This window comes from Lynx canadensis, chromosome E1 (assembly GCF_007474595.2).
Source record: "Lynx canadensis isolate LIC74 chromosome E1, mLynCan4.pri.v2, whole genome shotgun sequence".
NCBI lineage: Eukaryota > Metazoa > Chordata > Mammalia > Carnivora > Felidae > Lynx > Lynx canadensis.
Window position 1 is genome coordinate 56,146,798 of NC_044316.2, and position 17,463 is coordinate 56,164,260.

The 17,463-nt window shown below is 55.8% G+C and overlaps 1 protein-coding gene across 2 annotated transcripts in view; it reads left to right on the plus strand.

The window, feature by feature from the left end:
• SEC14L1 (SEC14 like lipid binding 1) overlaps nt 1-15,906 on the plus strand; it is a 52,554-nt gene extending 36,648 nt beyond the window's left edge. For both annotated transcript variants that reach the window (XM_030295742.1, XM_030295741.1), the window contains 12 exons: nt 284-412; nt 1,199-1,433; nt 2,025-2,134; nt 4,812-5,001; nt 6,460-6,548; nt 7,288-7,358; nt 8,263-8,434; nt 8,768-8,902; nt 10,747-10,881; nt 13,007-13,258; nt 14,497-14,675; nt 14,862-15,906. In XM_030295742.1, the coding sequence (XP_030151602.1) occupies nt 284-412; nt 1,199-1,433; nt 2,025-2,134; nt 4,812-5,001; nt 6,460-6,548; nt 7,288-7,358; nt 8,263-8,434; nt 8,768-8,902; nt 10,747-10,881; nt 13,007-13,258; nt 14,497-14,675; nt 14,862-14,967 (1,803 nt within the window). In that variant the 3' untranslated portion in view covers nt 14,968-15,906. The remainder of the gene's footprint in view (nt 1-283; nt 413-1,198; nt 1,434-2,024; nt 2,135-4,811; nt 5,002-6,459; nt 6,549-7,287; nt 7,359-8,262; nt 8,435-8,767; nt 8,903-10,746; nt 10,882-13,006; nt 13,259-14,496; nt 14,676-14,861) is intronic.
• The last annotated feature ends 1,557 nt before the right edge of the window (nt 15,907-17,463 follow it).

Here is a 17,463-nt window from a genome sequence, read left to right on the forward strand (position 1 = left end):
CTGCTCAGGAAATACGGTGAACGAATGAACCACCAATGAAAGCGGAGCTCTCCTTTTAACAGGCGTTTTTCGATTTTTTTTTTTCTAGAATATTTTACAAATATTTAGGGCTTTTTATGATTTTGAGCCTCCCTGTGTAAATTTTCCGTCTGCTGCTTTCATGACCGTAACGTTACTGGTAGAGTAAGTGTTTTCTTTTGGTTACTAGTTGATGGAGAAGCCGACAGATGATACCGTCACTCATCAGCGTAGTTAATGGGAACGATTTCTCATTTGTCTGCAGGTTCACCCTGAAAACGAAGATTGGACCTGTTTTGAACAGTCTGCAAGTTTAGATATTAAATCTTTCTTTGGTTTCGAAAGTACAGTGGAAAAAATTGCAATGAAACAATACACCAGCAACATAAAAAAAGTGAGTCCAGCTTGGGATTTTATGGAAAAGGGGAGGCAGGAGCCTCTGAGGTGCTCGAGGCTGGCAGTGTTTTCAGAAGGCCGGAAACGGGCCAGTCGGGGGTCCCGGCCGTTTCACGACGTGGAAATGATTTGACTCTCCCCCGAGTCTTGCGTTCTAGGGAGGGGGAGGGTTGGGTGGGAGTTCAGATATTGCCGTTGCCAGTGACGTAGACGGAAGGTGCGGCCACTGGCCGCTGTGCCCTCTGCCCGGAATCGTTGGCAGATCGGGGTGGGCGGGCGAGGCGGGAGCGGACCTGTCTGTGGGCAGGGGGAGCGCTTGTCGGGGATCCCCGGGGGCCCCCGGGCCTCGGGTTCTTAGGTTCACCTTGCGTGGAAAACTTTCCGTCTCGTTCTCGTGCCGTTGCTCAGCACTGCTGTGGGATTTTGGTTTTGAGAGTGTCCGTGTGAGATCATGAGTGTTATGTGAAGGCTTGCTTTATTTTCAGGGTGTTGGAAAGAACTTGGGTCGAGACACAAAGCACAGATTGAGTACAAGGGTGATACATGGGTGCTTGTAGTCAGTCATTAAAAAAACCCCGTCTCTTTAGAAATTACTTCCTGGACCTTTGGAGAAGAGGAAATAAAATCATTAGGAAAAACCCAGACACAGAGGCATTTGGCTTTTGCTTTTATAGATTTCTTCTGCGGCTCTTCGGTTTTTGTTAGTGTCTTAAAAATCTGGGGGAGGGGCGAATAATTTGAATGTGGGTCACATACTAACCGTCAAATCGGTTTTATTTTCAAGGGGAAAGAAATCATTGAATACTATCTTCGTCAGCTGGAAGAAGAAGGCATCACGTTCGTGCCCCGTTGGACTCCGCCTCCCATAGCTTCCTCTTCAGAGACGACCTCGTCCTGCAAGAAACAGGCGGCGTCCTCGGCTGCTGTCGTCTCGGATGCTGCCCAGGCGGAGGGGCTGGGCGGCGAGGCCCTCAGCAGCCCCAGCGGGCCGCCCGAGCCGGCGGCGGGGACCCCTGAAGGTAGGAAAGATGCGGTGTCCCACGAGCAGGACCGGGGGTCGTATGGGGTCCTTTCCCTCCGGTTCCTCGGCCCGTTCTTGTCTCCTTAGGACCTTTAGGTATCATTTTGTCGCTGTCCCTTTTCCCCTGGCTTAGGTAACCCATTGTACTTTTCTCTTAGAACGAAGAAAAGTTTCATTTTTTTTTTTTTTTTTTTTTTTTAATGGGCAGGAAGAGTTCTATCAAGTTGTTCTTTTATTGAAACAGGGAGATGTTTTTCGGTTATTTTAATTGAAGGCGTACTTAGCAAACGAAAGGTAGCAACTAAGCCTTTTACTGCAATCGTAGCGTCGTCAGATGCTCTATGCTTCCCGTGTGCTAGGCCCTAAAGGTAATTGAGTCAGTAGGTTGAGCTTTGGCTTGGCCAGGGATTTGGTCTTACAGACGATCACTGAGGGTCTCTAAGGGGGGGGCCGGCTTGACCCTGCTGTCCCCGTGGCATCCTTCCGTTCTATGGCCGGAGGACCGCACTTTCCTGAGCAGGACGACTTTGGACGCCTTCAAGTTCCAGCGTTCTTTGTTGTAAACGCTGTCATGTAATTTCTGTTCCAGACAAACTAGACGCAGACTACATCAAGAGATACCTGGGGGACCTGACCCCGCTGCAGGAGAGTTGCCTGATCCGGCTTCGCCAGTGGCTCCAGGAAACCCACAAGGGCAAAGTGAGAACCGGCCCCCCCGTGTGTGGTGGTGCTGTCCGTGGAACTGTTCGTGGTTCTGGTCCTGTTCACAGTTCTGTTCATGGTTCCTCGGAGTAAATGTTCCCGATTACCGTAGCTGGGGAAGCCCCTCCCAGTCCCAGGGTCACAGGATCTGTGTTTCTCTGTGTGGCGTCCGAGTCCTTGACGGCAAATTGTGATGCCCTTCTATTTAGAATTAGTTTATTTTTCTAGGTTTACCAGAGAAGGGTCTCACTTAAAAACAGCTACACGTCGGGACACCTGGCTGGCTCGGTCAGTGGAGGGTGTGGCTCATGATCTCAGGGTTGTGGGTTTGAGCCCCACGTTAGGCGTAGAGATCACTTAAGAATAAAATCTTTAGGGGCGGCTGGGTGGCTCAGTTGGTTAAGGGTCCGACTTCGGCTCAGGTCGTGATGTCGTGGTTCATGGGTTCAAGCCACGCGTCGGGCTCTGTGCTGACAGCTCAGAGCCTGCAGCCCGTTTCGGATTCTGTGTCTCTCTCTGTCTCTGCCCCTCCCCCTCTCGTGCTCTGTCTCTCTCTCTCTCTGTCTCTGGAAAATAAATAATAACATTAAAAAAAATTCGGCGGGGCGCCTGGGTGACTCAGTCGGTTAAGCGGCCGACTTCGGCTCAGGTCATGATCTCTCGGTCCGTGAGTTCGAGCCCTGCGTCGGGCTCTGTGCTGACAGCTCAGAGCCTGGAGCCTGTTTCAGATTCTGTGTCTCTCTCTATCTGACTCTCCCCTGTTCATGCTCTGTCTCTCCCTGTCTCAAAAATAAATAAAACGTTAAAAAAAAATTAAAAAAAAAAAAAGAAAAAAAATTCGGCAATAAAAAGAATAAAAGGTGTTCAAAAATTACATGTCAAATTATAAAGTGATATCACGTTCCAGGTATTCTGACATGTTAATTTTCAGAAGCTTTGGAAGGAATTCACGGATTGTTTTAAGACTAGAAGTGTTTGAGTTTCAATTTTGAGGTTTTTGGTAAAATTTTAGCCTTATAAGGAGTCGGGTTTTTCTTTCTTTTTTTTTTTTTTTTTTAATCTTTTTTTAACGTTTATTTATTTTTGAGACAGAGAGAGACAGAGCATGAACGGGGGAGGGGCAGAGAGAGAGGGAGACACAGAATCGGAAGCAGGTTCCAGGCTCTGAGCCATCAGCCCAGAGCCCGGCGCGGGGCTCGAACTCACAGACCGTGAGATCGTGACCTGAGCTGAAGTCGGACGCTTAACCGACTGAGCCACCCAGGCGCCCCAAGGAGTCGGGTTTTTCTAACCTGCCTCATGCTAACAGGGGACTAGAAGTGAACACAGGCACGTTGCTATGTCCCGCTAGTTACTGGCATCGCTTAGTAAAGGGAAGCTGGGCATTGCATGGAGCCCACCCACGCACTGGTTTCTGCTGGCCTTGGTTACTAGCACCTCCGTGTCTGACGACTGTTGGTAGCACTTACCGGGAGCACAGCCGCGTAATGATGGCTGTCGTTTGTCGTGAGCTTGCCACGGGCTAGACACTCTCACGACCTTTACGAGATCTTCCCAACGTCCCTCTGAGGCGGTGACGTATTTTCCACCCCTGTTGTACATACGAGGAAACTGAGGCACAGGGCAGTGAAGTAGCTTGCCCGAGGTCTTCCCCCGAGGGAGTGCTGGCGTAAGGGTTTGAAGCCAGGCCCTCTGGTCCCAGAACCCTCGTTCTTTACCATGTCCGTGGGATGCTGGTCCTTCCTGAGTCACAGCGATGCCATCTCCATGCCTGGAGTTACTCTCCCAGCAGTGGGGGAGTCGGAAGGCTCCCCCTTCCCTGCCCTGCCACCCGCTGTGGACCGGCGGTGTGCACCAGTGAGCGTGTGGCCGTGGAGGAAGACGGCCGGGCCAGATACGACTCGGACACAGTCTTGGCCTGGTCCTTCCCTCAGAGGAGCCCACTTGTCCGATAGCAGACTCTCCAGAGAAGGTCCCTGTGTGTTAGCGACACCGCCACCGCCACCAAAACCAACAACACTTTTGCGTTCTGACTTTTGTTCGGGTACAATACACATGTGCAGAAGTGCACGCAGATCACAATCACGGATCTGTCCGGCAGGCCGGAGCATTTGATGTTTAACAGATTATTTCTGCCTTCGCTCTGCTTTGCTGACACGAAAATAGAATTCTGGAAAGATTACTCAGATTAGCGGTAGTGATTTTCTAAAGCCTTGAGGGGGGTTATTTTAGTAACGGCCAATTTAAAAAAAAATTGTTTTTGAATGTTTGTTTCTTTTTGAGCGACAAGTAGCGGCTGATTTTAAATAGCACAATAGGGGCTCCTGGGTGGCTCAGTCGGTTAAGCGTCCGACTTCAGCTCAGGTCACGATCTCGCGGTCTGTGTGTTTGAGCCCCCCGTCGGGCTCTGGGCTGATGGCTCAGAGCCTGGAGCCTGCTTCCGATTCTGTGTCTCCCTCTCTCTCTGCCCCTCCCCCGTTCATGCTCTGTCTCTCTCTGTCTCAAAAATAAATAAATGTTAAAAAAAAAATTAAAAAAAAAAAATAAATAGTGCAATAATGCAGCTCGCTCTGGACGAGAAGTGAGTTTTAGAGTTTCATTCCCCTTTAGTCACTTGGTTTTCTTCCCTTAGCAGCTTTTAACGTTGCTTAGAAACATCTTATTCTCTTCACAGATTCCAAAGGATGAGCACATTCTTCGGTTCTTACGTGCCCGGGACTTCAACATCGACAAAGCCAGGGAGATCATGTGTCAGTCTTTGACTTGGCGGAAGCAGCACCAGGTGGACTACATCCTCGATACCTGGAGCCCCCCCCAGGTCCTCCAGGACTACTACGCCGGAGGCTGGCACCATCACGACAAAGGTGCGCTGGGCATCCCGGGCGCGCTTAGAGGCCGCCTCGCGCGGAGTCCAGAGGGCCTGTGGGTGGTCGCCCCCCCCTCCGCCTGGGCAAAGGGGCGCCCGTTCATCGCGGCCAGCCCCACACCGCCCCCCACCTGTTTGGGAGCTCCCCCCGCCCCGCGTCCCCGTGGAGCGCAGGCACGGGCCGTCCCTTCCTTCCCTCCGCTCTCGCCCCCCCCTTGGCCGCCAAGTTTCTTCGCGTTGCGGGAAGGCCAGCATTGCCAGAGGCGTGCCCGCTGCATCCTGGTTCGGAGCTGGGCAGCGGACAGGACGGGATCGCAGACGTGGACAGGGCACGGGGCGGCCCTGGCGCGCCCTCCCCCTCAAAGCAGGCCCTTCCCAAGCGGAATGGCTCTGATGTGTCTGCTTTCCAGACGTCATCTTTTGTGCTTTTCCGTATTAATTGTAGCTTTATTAGTTTTTACTGGCAACGTCTCTTTATTCTGTTTCCCGACCCTTCGAAGACTGAAGCGTGGTAGTAAAACATTAATGTATTTTATAAACGTTGGGAGACACTTTTTATAAACCTTCCCTTCAACAGGATTTGGGAACGCAAAGACCTTTCTGTTTTAAGTAGAACAGGTCTAGAGCCAGTGGGAGGTGAATGAAATTCACCGGGTGATAAACACAAGGAAAAGTTGGGCCCTGTCTGTCAGAGGAGCGGGCTGGCCCCCCGTGGACCGCACAAGACGGGTCTCAGGTGCTTGTCCGGAGCAGATTCCTTCCCTATCCTTTCCCCTGCTCCCCTGAGACAGCAAGTGTCAGGGGTCTAGAATCTAGAGAATCTGTTGATTCCGGGACCCACTGTGGCCACTGAGGTCTTTACGCCGTCCGCGTAGCTGTCGTGTGATGACAGCGCATCTGTATAGCGAATGAGGTTCCTCTCAGGCTCCGTGTTAGGCCTCCAGACTATTAACAAACACGTAGAGCCACCCTGTGCTGGTTGGTATGAAAGTAAAGAGTTCCTGAAAGTCCTCAATTATCTTGATCCTCTAGGTGGGAATCAAGGGTAAGCGGACTTTTAGAAAATCTAGACGTTAACTTTTTGGTAACCCATGAAATGAACACGTTTTCTTCCCTGAAAAAAGTCAAAGATTTAAAATACTCCCTGCTCACGGAAGAAGCGTGGATACTCTGAGGTCCCCCCCCCACCGCTGTTGAAAGTGGGCTCTGTTCAACCCCCTGGTTGTTCTTGAGGAGTCTGAGCCCCAGTTGGCACTGGCGGTTAGAGGAGGGCCGGGCGGAGGCTGAGCTCCACTGGGTGCCCCGGGTCCCGGGCAGAGGGGCGGCTGCTGGGGGGCTCTGCTGTGCCCACGTAGCCGGCTGCAGCCTCTGAGCCGGGAAGCACGCTCCTTGTTAAGGCTCCGGTCAGCTGCTCGCCAGGAACGGTGCCGATCATGCGTTTCCTTCCCCTCCGTAGACGGCCGGCCGCTCTACGTGCTCAGGCTGGGGCAGATGGACACCAAGGGTTTGGTGCGAGCGCTCGGGGAGGAGGCTTTGCTGCGATACGTAAGTGCTTCCCGGGGACGCCGCCGCCCCCTTCGGACCCTCACAACTGTCCCCTTAGAGCGAGCGTGGAGTGCGTTTGCAATCAGGAAAGGAACTCTCTCAGTACGTTTTTAGAAGTTCAGAAGAGGGCCCGGGAGCTCTAGAGATATTTCTCACAGGAAAGCGTGAACGAAAAATCGCCATGGCCACTCAGGATGGCTTCTTGGGGCCGATTTTGAGCCCTCTTTTTCCATCGAATCGCTCCCTCCCCCCTCCTCCTTTTGAGAGGTGTCTCACTCAGGTCAGACCTCTTCATGGTATTCTTTCCCCGGCACGGCCTCACCAGGGGGTGGGAGGGCGGTTAGCATCTCCCATCTGAGCCATTAGAAATGCTTCCTTCCCGCCCCTGGACCCCGGGCTCCCCCCCCCCCCATACCCCAGAGGCGCCGGTTCCAGAGACAGGCCAGCGGGGCACGCCCTCCCCGCCCATCCGGTGACACCTAGCTCCGATCTCACGGGACGCAGCTGTCGCCTTCGCCCAGAGGACAGTGCTCTCACCCCCTGTGGAGAGAGAGAGAGAGGTTCTCTGTCAGCCACGGGTTGTGTGTGTGTGAACGTGTCGTAAAATCTAAACCGATGACTCTGTCGGTTGACTCGCTTGCCCAAAACGGGCTTTGTTATCGTCCCTTTGGTTCCCTAGCTTGACGCGGTGGTGTCGCTTAGGCTAATTGTGGGTTTTTTATGGCCCTTTTTCACATAGGTTCTCTCCATAAACGAAGAAGGGCTGAGACGGTGTGAGGAAAACACAAAAGTCTTTGGTCGACCTATCAGGTAGATGTGGATTTTGTTTTCCCTTCCAGCTTATTGAGAATACGAGTTAAATATTTCTAGTTGACTTTTAGGACCCAAGTCTGGTTTGATTGGGTTAGGACCCAATCTAAATGGTAGCCTGTTTTCTGCAGCGTACCCAGAGGCCGAAGAAGGATAACCGTGTAATACGGCTAGTTGGGAGGGACAGGTGCTGGGTTTTGGTATTTTTAGCCCCGAGGCATTGCTGTCACCTCGCTCCGAGTGGGTCGGCCTGTCTGGTTATGGTTAGTCTGCGTGGTCCTCGTGGGGGGAGCCCCCGGGGGTACAAAAAACTTACTCTGCGTTTCTAAACCATACTTGTAGTTCTGGTAAACCACTCTGAGAATGTGCAGCGGTTCAGAGGCTGACACCAGAAGGGGACGGCAGGTTAACTGGAACGGAAGTTCCGCCACGACAGGAAGGAGTTTCAAGGGTTTTCTGTTCCCTGCCGTAGTCTCGGCTCCTGAGGCCGCGCTGGACTCAGATCCTTGCGGAAGAATAGCTTATTGTGGTTCGCCACAGCGTGCGTTAGAAAGCCAGGCCCGTGCCCCGTTGGGTCAGCAGAGGCCGCGCAGCGGGTCAGGCACGACACGTCACCTCGTTTTGCTGGGTCACGTGTGTGCCCGGGTGAGGTTGCAATGGTCGACGAGCCGCCGATGCTTTGCCGTCTCGGGGATTGGTCCCACCCCACCGATCCCGCGTGCTTGCCGCAAGTAGATAGAAACACGGTGCGCGACACTTTGGTTTTTCGAGACTGGCGGATTTGTGGAAATGTGTGTAAAGGGCTGTTGCCCAGTATCGAAACGAGAAAACGGCAGCAGTCGCTTGGGACGCGGTTGGCGAGTGTGCCGTCTGGCGAGTGACACACGTCTGCACGCCCTTACAGTTCGTGGACCTGCCTGGTGGACCTGGAGGGTCTGAACATGCGCCACCTGTGGAGACCCGGCGTCAAGGCCTTGCTGCGCATCATAGAGGTGGTCGAGGCCAACTACCCCGAGACGCTCGGCCGCCTCCTCATTCTTCGCGCCCCCAGGGTGTTTCCCGTCCTCTGGACGCTGGTAGGTCTGGACGCTGCTTTGGAGAAACGACGAGCCACTTGGAAGGCGGACGTGCGTGCGTCCGCGTGCGTGTGTCCCTGACCCTTAGCCTTAGCTGGCTAGGAAATAACAAAATAAACGTGGAAAGATACGCAGTCTCTCAAACCGGCGAAGGGAAGAAAGAATTCCCGAGCGTCCTTCTGTCACCGGACAGACTTTCCGTGCATCAGACACCCTTCCCCGGCCCCCTCCCCCCCCCCCCCCCCAACTCATACTGTCTCGTTGTCATTTTAATCTTTGGAAATCAGACGGCCAAGCAAAGATGACCGCGTGGTCTTCTCTCGTTACCTACAGGTTAGTCCATTCATCGATGACAACACCAGAAGGAAATTCCTGATTTACGCAGGAAATGACTACCAGGGTCCTGGCGGCCTGCTGGATTACATCGATAAAGAGATTATTCCAGATTTCCTGAGCGGGGAGTGCATGGTATGTATTTAGGCAAGTAGTTACACGTTTGGCCGCTTTACAGGGATAGGGAGGGTGGGCGTTGGTTGGTACAGATGATCTTCAGAACCTTTAGTTGGGAGTATTGTCTTTCTTTTGGCTGACATTTCTCTGACCCAGAGTTAAACTAAATAGAACCATGTAAGTGATGGTCGATAACATGCCCGTTTCTTCGTCGTTAAATACTAATGAGGATTCGTTTTAGACTCTAATATAATTACGGCTTACTTTATTCACCCAGCTTCGTGTGGATCAGATTTCTTTTACCTGTCGGGGGGAAGCTGGGCGTTTTATGAAAACACTTAACTCCAGATGATTCTCCAAGATTTCCCCCCGGACCGTAAATCAGGATAACATTTCAAAGGGGATACGTTAAGAGAACCACTTCTTTTCTGTAATCGGGGTTTTAATACATTGAGTTGCTAGCTTCTCGGGCAGACACCTCCACTTGTGTGCCCTGAACTGTGATGAGGGGTCCTTGAGGACCTCACAGCCCCAGGGCACGACACAAGGGTGAAAGCGACCTGCGGAGGCGCAGGTGGCTTCCCGAGGTGACAGCCGAAGCCAGAGGGGGGTCAGGCTCTCGTTAGAGGAAGGATCTCTGTCATCCTCACGGTAAACAAAGTTACCCGCTTCGGGTACGTACACACTGGATCTGACACGTGCGTTTATGAGCTAACGAACTGGGCTTTCGGGGGAATCTTTCGGGATGGGTGGAGGAGGTTGAACGGCATTCAGATCCAGCTTTCAGGTCGTGGGTCCTGCGCTCAGGAATTGCAGGCAGCGTCGCGGTGCGAGGGGTAAGCGAACTACAGGGCCCCCCTCACCAGGCGCCGTGACGTTGAATCGGGAGGTCAGGCATGTAGCATCCTACAGACGGCTCGCGTTACATGAGAACGGTCCCGAGTGGCCGGTCCTTCCGTTGTGAGCTGGAGGGAGGCCTGGCTCACGGCGGATTGGACCACGTTTGTCAGGCACCAACCACCGTGATGCGATTACCGGGCTGAGAGTCCTCTTCTGTCCACGCGTCCGAGCTCCGGCGCCTGAGGCTCTCCCGGCTGTCATGTGTCCCTGTACACTGTGCTGCTCGCACTCGGCGCTCCGATGTCCCCAAACAGGTCGTCACGCCGGGATAGGTCTCCAGGCTGGCCGCACTGCCGGCCGGACACCGTCGTGTGGGTTCCCTGTGTCCTCGCCTCGCGGGGCCGATGGTGCGAGAGCTGCTAAGATGCTGTGAACTTGAGTGCTGGGTCACTCTGTCAAGGTCGACGAGGAAGTTTATGAAATACACAGATTCTAGTTCAACTTAGCCTGTTCGCAGCGGCTTCAGAAGAAGCTCTCCTTTGTTATTTTTTTGTCTGGCATTGTGGACGGATCCTCTGACCCGGGTCAGACACAAAGCTCTCATCGCTGGTTACGTACGTATTGACGGTAATTGCACGTAATGAAGAGATGCCTGTAGTTGCCAAGAATCCAGCTTTTCTGAACGTGACGTTTCCTCTTCACGGTGCCGTGTGAATGCTTGCGATTCTTACATAAACGAGCTTTAGTAATTGAGTCCAGTACCTCGTAAACACTCGTGTGAATTCTGTGCTAAATCAGCTTCAACTTGTTCTCATTTAAAGTATGACACGTGTATTTAAGAGGTTCTTAAAAATCCTTTTGCTAAGTCGCACAGAACGTTTTTCGACCTCGCCGGTGTTTTCCGTTTCCCGAGCGGCCCGGAGGAGTCGAGCACGCTGGGACGTGGCCCTCGCCGGAGTGTTTGGTGTTCAGGGGGTCCCCGTGTGCGGGCACAGCTTTTATTGCCGCGTTTCTGTTTCCAGTGCGAAGTGCCCGAGGGCGGACTGGTTCCCAAATCTCTGTACAGGACCGCGGAGGAGCTGGAGAACGAAGACCTCAAGCTGTGCACTGAGACCATCTACCAGTCTGCCAGCGTCTTCAAGGGAGCCCCGCACGAGGTGCGCCCTCCGCGGTGACGGCCCAGGGTGGTGGGGGCCCCTCTCCCCAGGGAGAAATTCTTCGGGCGGCCTTCCGAATAGGATTTAGTTCAGGAAAATCAGATGCTTTCTCTGGTTGTTGTCTTTAGATTGTTGTCGATTTTGTTTGTTTGTTTGTTTTTTTAAATCTGTAGTTGAGGCACATGTCTACACTGAAGGGCAGGCGTCTCTCGAGGCATCTGTGCTCGGAAGGAGATCAGGCCTCCTGACCTCTGTTTTACTGGATAACCTCTTAGCGCAGGGATGAGAGGGGCACGTGGAAAGTCTTTCCTGTGGAAGATGTTTGACTCCTCAGTTTGGTTAGCTCAGCGATTACATAGGGCCGGTTTCGTTTCTCTTTTTTCCTGACCGGGCCTTGGTGGTTTAGATTTTAAGGAATTTGCCCGTTTTTATAAGTCAAGCAGAGTGAGGAGAAAGCACATTTCTCTTCCCTTCTTGCTGTCCCCTCTGGTGCGGAAGCAAGAGTGCGCCTGTGTTTTGTATACGCTGTGTGTCCTCTGGCGACAATTGTGAGCGGCCTGAGCTGTGAGGGCTCCCAGCTGAGCCCCCCTCCTGAGCTCCGGGCAGCTTTCCGCCTCGAGGGTTGTGGCCGAGGACGGCGGCCCTGGGCTCCCAGCGAGGGGTCAGCGAGGAGGGGCTGCGGGCTCAGGCCGCAGCCGGTGGCCGGGAGCTGACCCCTTACCGCCACCCACCATCTGTCCTTGCTGGTGTGTGTCCTGGAATGGCCAGCCTGTCACTTGCGGGGCGGACAGGGACCGTCACTGTGCTCGAACAAGCGGAGGCACATTAAGTGTGCCTCGTTCCTAGATTCTGTAGGGAGATCTCGAATTCTCAGGGCTTTGCCTTCAGGATTATTTATATTGATCTCCTGCACGGAGACCAGGCTCGAGGAGGCGGAGTTCTCGTTTCTCCGGTGACCCCGTCTTGTCTGTGGCACAGAATTCGGTGGCGCCTGACGTTTCTTGAGAGTCACGGGGTATCTGTGGAGGTGGGAACGTCTTCTGTGTCACAGCACCAGAACTTGCTTCGGGGATGAAGTAAAACGCAAATCGAGCATGATGATGCCCCTGAAACGAAGGCTGAGTTCAGTGTCCCCCTCGTGAGCGCGGGAAGGAGGGGGCCCGTGGGCAGACGGGGTGCCTCTCGGGAGAGCTGTGCCCCTGGGGAGCCGCCTCGCTGCAGGCAGGGAACCGCGGTTCCCACAAAGGGCTCCGGTGCTCCTGGAATCTGCTCTTTCGGGAAATTCCGGAGTGGTATTTCTGTGGCGAGGAGGGAAGAGTCTGCCTGACGACGAGCAGAAGGCTCTTCCCGGGAAGAGGGGGCCCCGGCCCCGGCCCCGGCTGAGGTTTCCGAGCGAACACAGAGCCTCGTACAGCTGGCTTCAATTCTCACGTCCCTCCCGTAGTCATGTTCTGAACTATGTAACTTTGATCATCCCCTACTGGGAAACTTTATACGGGCGCGCAGTTAGGAAGTTCGGGTTTTAGGTTGGCGCTCGGTCCCCGGGGCGCCTCCCCCGCCCCATGCCACGTGGCTCTTTTCTCCCCCGACTGCGCTGGCTGCCACCGTGCCTTGCGAGCCTCTGTTCCCTCCGCTTGCCTGGAACGTTTCCTCCTGTTCCTCCACGTGCCCTCTGTTCCGCTTGCGCCTTCTCCGGCACCTTCCTTGTGCTGGCCAGCCTAGAGCGACCCACGGAACCACTTCTGTACCGTGTTGAGTTCCTTCTGTTCTGTGTGGCTAAGGCATTTTGACAGCCAGGGCCCGGTGTTGCGAGCGCTGAGGCTCGTGCAGGGGGAAGTCTTGGGCCGTGGGGGCAGCCAAGGAAGAGCACAGAGCTTGACCTGGAGCGGGGGCCATTGGTCGAAAGAAGGGAGAGCCGGAAGGCTGGGTGGCCGGAAGGCGGATGTGGGTGAAGAGACGGCCGACGTGACACGTCTGCCTTCCTCCCACGACCCCCACACACACCGCTGGGCAGAAAGCCCCTCCGGAGACGAAGCCACCACAGTGGCAGTGGCAGCACAGGGCGGGGGCGGAGGGCGGCGGCCTCGTGCTTCCCTTGGTCGCCTCATGCAACCTCTTCTTGCAGATCCTCATTCAGATTGTGGATGCCTCTTCGGTGATCACTTGGGATTTTGACGTGTGCAAAGGGGACATCGTCTTCAACATCTACCACTCCAAGAGGTCGCCCCAGCCTCCCAAAAAGGACTCCCTGGGGGCGCACAGCATCACTTCCCCGGGAGGGAACAACGTGCAGCTGATAGACCGAGTCTGGCAGCCGGGCCGTGACTACAGCATGGTCGAGTCCCCTCTGATCTGCAAAGAAGGGGAGAGCGTGCAGGTAGGCCCGTCCGGCATTCCCTGCGGCTTGCGTATTTCGTCTCGCAAAGGAGGGCTCTCGGGCTTCACCGATGCCCCGCGTGGCTGGCGCGGTGTGTCCGCGGGCGAGCCCGTAGCTGTGTCCGGCTTCCGTTCCGGTCAGGACGACTCTCAGGAAGCCAAGTGAGACCCCGAAGAAAACTCAGACCTGAGTGATGGTTCTGGACTGAATCCGTGACTTGGATCTAAAGTGCATGAGGTTTTTTTAGAAGTTCTTTTCATGAAAGTGACGTGGAGGGAAGGGAGAGGCATTCTGTGCACTTGTACAGCTGGATGCAGGCTTCCGCCGAGAGGAAAAGTGCCCTAAATCAGCGGGGGGAGAGGCACGTGCTTCGGGAGCTATCCGCTGTCGTTACTGAGCATTCTAATTCGTTTAAAAATGCTCTGTCGGTTCATCTGTTAAGTCGTGGCCGGTTATTTTCAGTGCTTGTACTAAGAACAGTGGTCCTTGGGCGCTTCTAGCCTGCATAATAGATGTGTAATTTTGCTGCCTTTACAGTTTTCAGGGATAAGCCTGTCAGTGTTTGGTCTGAGAAGTAGAGTAAAAGAGAGGCTTTTACTCCGTTTTAAAAGTAACGGACAGTTGAAGGTGAGGCTCCGGTCATTTTCCCACGTTGACGTCGAGTCCTACTTTAGATGGACACCCTTTATAAGGTTTTTCTTCGTGAGAGAGAGAGAAAGACTGAGCACGAGCGGTGGAGGGGCAGAGAGAGAGGGAGACACAGAATCAGAAGCGGGCTCCAGGCTCTGAGCCGTCAGCACAGAGCCCGACGCGGGGCTCGAACTCACAAGCCGTGAGATCATGACCTAAGCTGAGTCAGACGCTTAACTGAGCCCTCCAGGCGCCCCTAGGTTGACATCCTTTTAACCAGAATGCTCTAGGTAGATGATTGCAAGCAGGTCCAGGAGAGCATCGCCTGGTCAGATGACCTTTTCTGAGCCCCTTAGGGCTGAGCGAAGGGTGGCCTGAGCTCACCCAGCCCCCCAGGCGCCTGCCCCTGTTGTGGCCGTCCTCCCCATGAGGCCACGGGTCCTCCTCGGCGCCCAGCGGGGCCGGCAGGCGGGCCACCCACCGAGAGGGCCGGCGGTCACTGCGGAGCGCGATGACCGGGGCCAGCCTCCGGGTGGCGTCTGCGGGGGGGGGGGGGGGGGAGGGGCTCCGAAGTGAGCTCTCAGCCGGCACCGCCCGACTTGTTCCAGGGCTCGCACGTGACGCGGTGGCCGGGCTTCTACATCCTGCAGTGGAAGTTCCACAGCATGCCCGCGTGTGCCGCCACCAACCTGCCCCGGGTGGACGACGTGCTGGCCTCGCTGCAGGTGTCCTCCCACAAGTGCAAAGTGATGTACTACACCGAGGTGATCGGGTCCGAGGACTTCCGGTACGGGCTCCCCTTCCACCGGGGCCGCCGGGTCTCGCGTACGGGTGGCCGTGGCCTCGGGGGCCGAGCGGGGCGGCCGGCGCGCCACGTCCTCCGTGTGCGGGGGCGGTGGGGGCGGGGCGGCCGAGGGGGGGGGCGGCCCGCCGCGGGGTCCTGATGCCTCGTCCCTCCCTGTGCCGCTCGCAGGGGCTCCATGACCAGCCTGGAGTCCAGCCACAGCGGGTTCTCGCAGCTGAGCGCCGCCACCACGTCCTCCAGCCAGTCTCACTGCGGCTCCATGGTTTCCAGGTAGTGCCGCCACGCCCGTGCCCGGTGCGCGGAGGGGACAGCGCGCCTCCTCGGACGGCCCGCCGCGCTCCGCCCCCTGCCGGCGGCCGCGTTGTGCCGACTCGTCCCCTTGTAGGCAGCGGATAGCTCTCCAGACGGCAGACGTAGTCCTCCGCCCCAGACCCTCTCGGCAGGTAGTTTTAACTCTAACTCGATAGCCATAGATTTTGTACACAGTGGGCACAAAATCAAACCAGAGCACAAGGGCTCCCTCGAAAGGCAAGCGGCTCGTGTACACTTAAGACGTTGACTTTGTCTCCGAAGCTGATGCAAAAAACGTTTCCGACAACCTCCACACGCTGCCCGTTAGCGGGTGGGTCCCCACACCGTCCTTCAGAGACGAGCCACCCCCCTCCACGGAGCGGAAGCTGCCAGCTGGTCCCCACCCCGCGTCGCACAGCCGACCCGGCCCGCAGGTTGAGTGGCCGCCTCCGACCACCCCCCCCCCCACCCCGACCCCGACCCCCGTTCCCGGGGGGCAGACCTGCTACGCCGGGAGGCGGCCGGTGGGAGCGCCGAGCTCTGCTCCCGCGGGCAGGTGCGTCCGCGGTCAGGGGACCCTCGGGGACTCCCCTGCGACGCCAGGAAACCACCGCCGTCATTAAACACTTCCTCTTGCCTCCTTTTCACACCTTTTTGATACTCTCAGAGCAGGATTTTTCTGTAAGTGAACCCGCAGGGAAGGGATTCTTGCCCTCTTCCCGTGGCGTGGCGTCCTCTCTCCCTGCGGACGCTGGTTCAGAACTCCCTCCAGCGTTAATCCCGGTGCCTCCTCAGAGCCTAACAGCATCGGGGCCCCGGTGGTCCTTCTCGTCACTGGAGGGGTATTTTGAAGGCCCAGTCGCTTTGGCCACGTTGAGATCGTCCGGTGTCCACTTCAGCCAACCGTGTTCTCGCCGTGTGGCCGCTCCGGGAGAGCGCACGGCCCACGGGAGCCCCGCTGCTTTGTAGAAGAAAAGTGCGGACTTTGGGGGTGTGTTTGCGGGTGCGGGCATGCGGGTGGGGGGTGGCAGTGGTGCGAGTGGGTGTGACCATGGGGGTGCCTGTGGCAGCAGTGGGGCGCACGTGCATGTCGACGCGTGTCAACGCGTGCAGGGGTGTGTGTGAGTCAGTACTGGGGGGGGGGCGTGTGCGTGTGAGACCGAGCACGAGTGGGTGGCATTGAGCAGGGCGGGGGGGGGGTGCGGGGGGGGCAGCAGTGCGATGCTGGGGAGAAACGGGCAAGTAGAAAGTGAGTCCAAGTTACAAGGGATTCTTCTAGAAGCAAATCAGAACGTGGGCTTGCTTTGCCTTTTACGTTTTCTTTCTGACCCCGGCGACAGAGCACAGTCTGTCTCGTGGTGGCCCGTGGTTTTTTCAGCTTTTTACGGGAAACACGGGTCATTCACAGATCCGACTGCAGGTTGCATCGGGTTCGCGTTTGTGATAAGGACAAGGACGTGACGTGTCGGGTGGTGTCGGAAGAGGCTGTGTCTTTAAAGATCCGTGCCAAAACCCACGCGGCCGCTCTGGGTGTGCGTGAGGGGCACGTGCGTCCCGGGCCGCGGTGCTCGCGGTCTGCTCTGAGGGCCCAGGTGGGGTGGCCACGCAGCGGAGGAGCGTGTGGAGGGCGCTGTGCTCCCCTGCGAGCACCGAGGCGGGAGGGACGCCCGGTCAGTGCGGCTCCGGGGTGGCCTGCACGCTGAGCCCTGGGCCCCTCCGGGACTGCCGGCCTTCCCGGGGCGCAGCCACCGGCTTCCTTTGAAAAGATACGCTCGTCATTGGCACCTAGAGCCTTGTTTCCAGAAAGCACGGGAGGGTTGCTTACACCCGCGCTGCTTCCGATCAGCGCTTCCTCCTTCCTGATTCTAAGGACCCAAAGGTGGTCCCTTCCTTCTCTTTCTCTCTCTCTCTGTGTCTCAGATGGCGATTTTGCTGCCAGCTGTCAGGAAAACACTTCCCTCCACAGCCCACCTCAGCCCAGGGATGTTTGTAGAACTGTTTGAGTTGCAGCCACCCCCTCCCCCAGTCTGAAGATGTGTTCCTTTTAAGTTGACTCGGAAGTGTCCCTGTCCTGTCCCCAGGGAGTTGAGTGCCTCCGAGAGTCCGGAGCACGTTTGTAGGGCTGGCTCACGGCCACGGCACCTGCTTCTCCCGGGAGGGGCCGCGGGCACACGGGCCTGGACCGAGCCCCGACTGTCAGTGCCCCGCACTTCTCCCCCGCACTAAGGGTTCTTTTGGTTTCCCTTCTTTTACTAATGTCTTAACTCCTTTTTCTTCCTAAGTTCCTTATTTGCATATCAAATTCTGTAAATGTTTTGTAAACATATTACCTCACTCTTGGTAATACGATACTGATAGTCTTTAAAAGATTTTTTTACTGTTCTCGATAATAAACGTGAACCGTTTCAAGAAAAGGATGTCTCTTTCTTACTGTGAAATGCAGAGCGGCCGTCTCCCTCGAAGAGGCTGACGTTCTTAG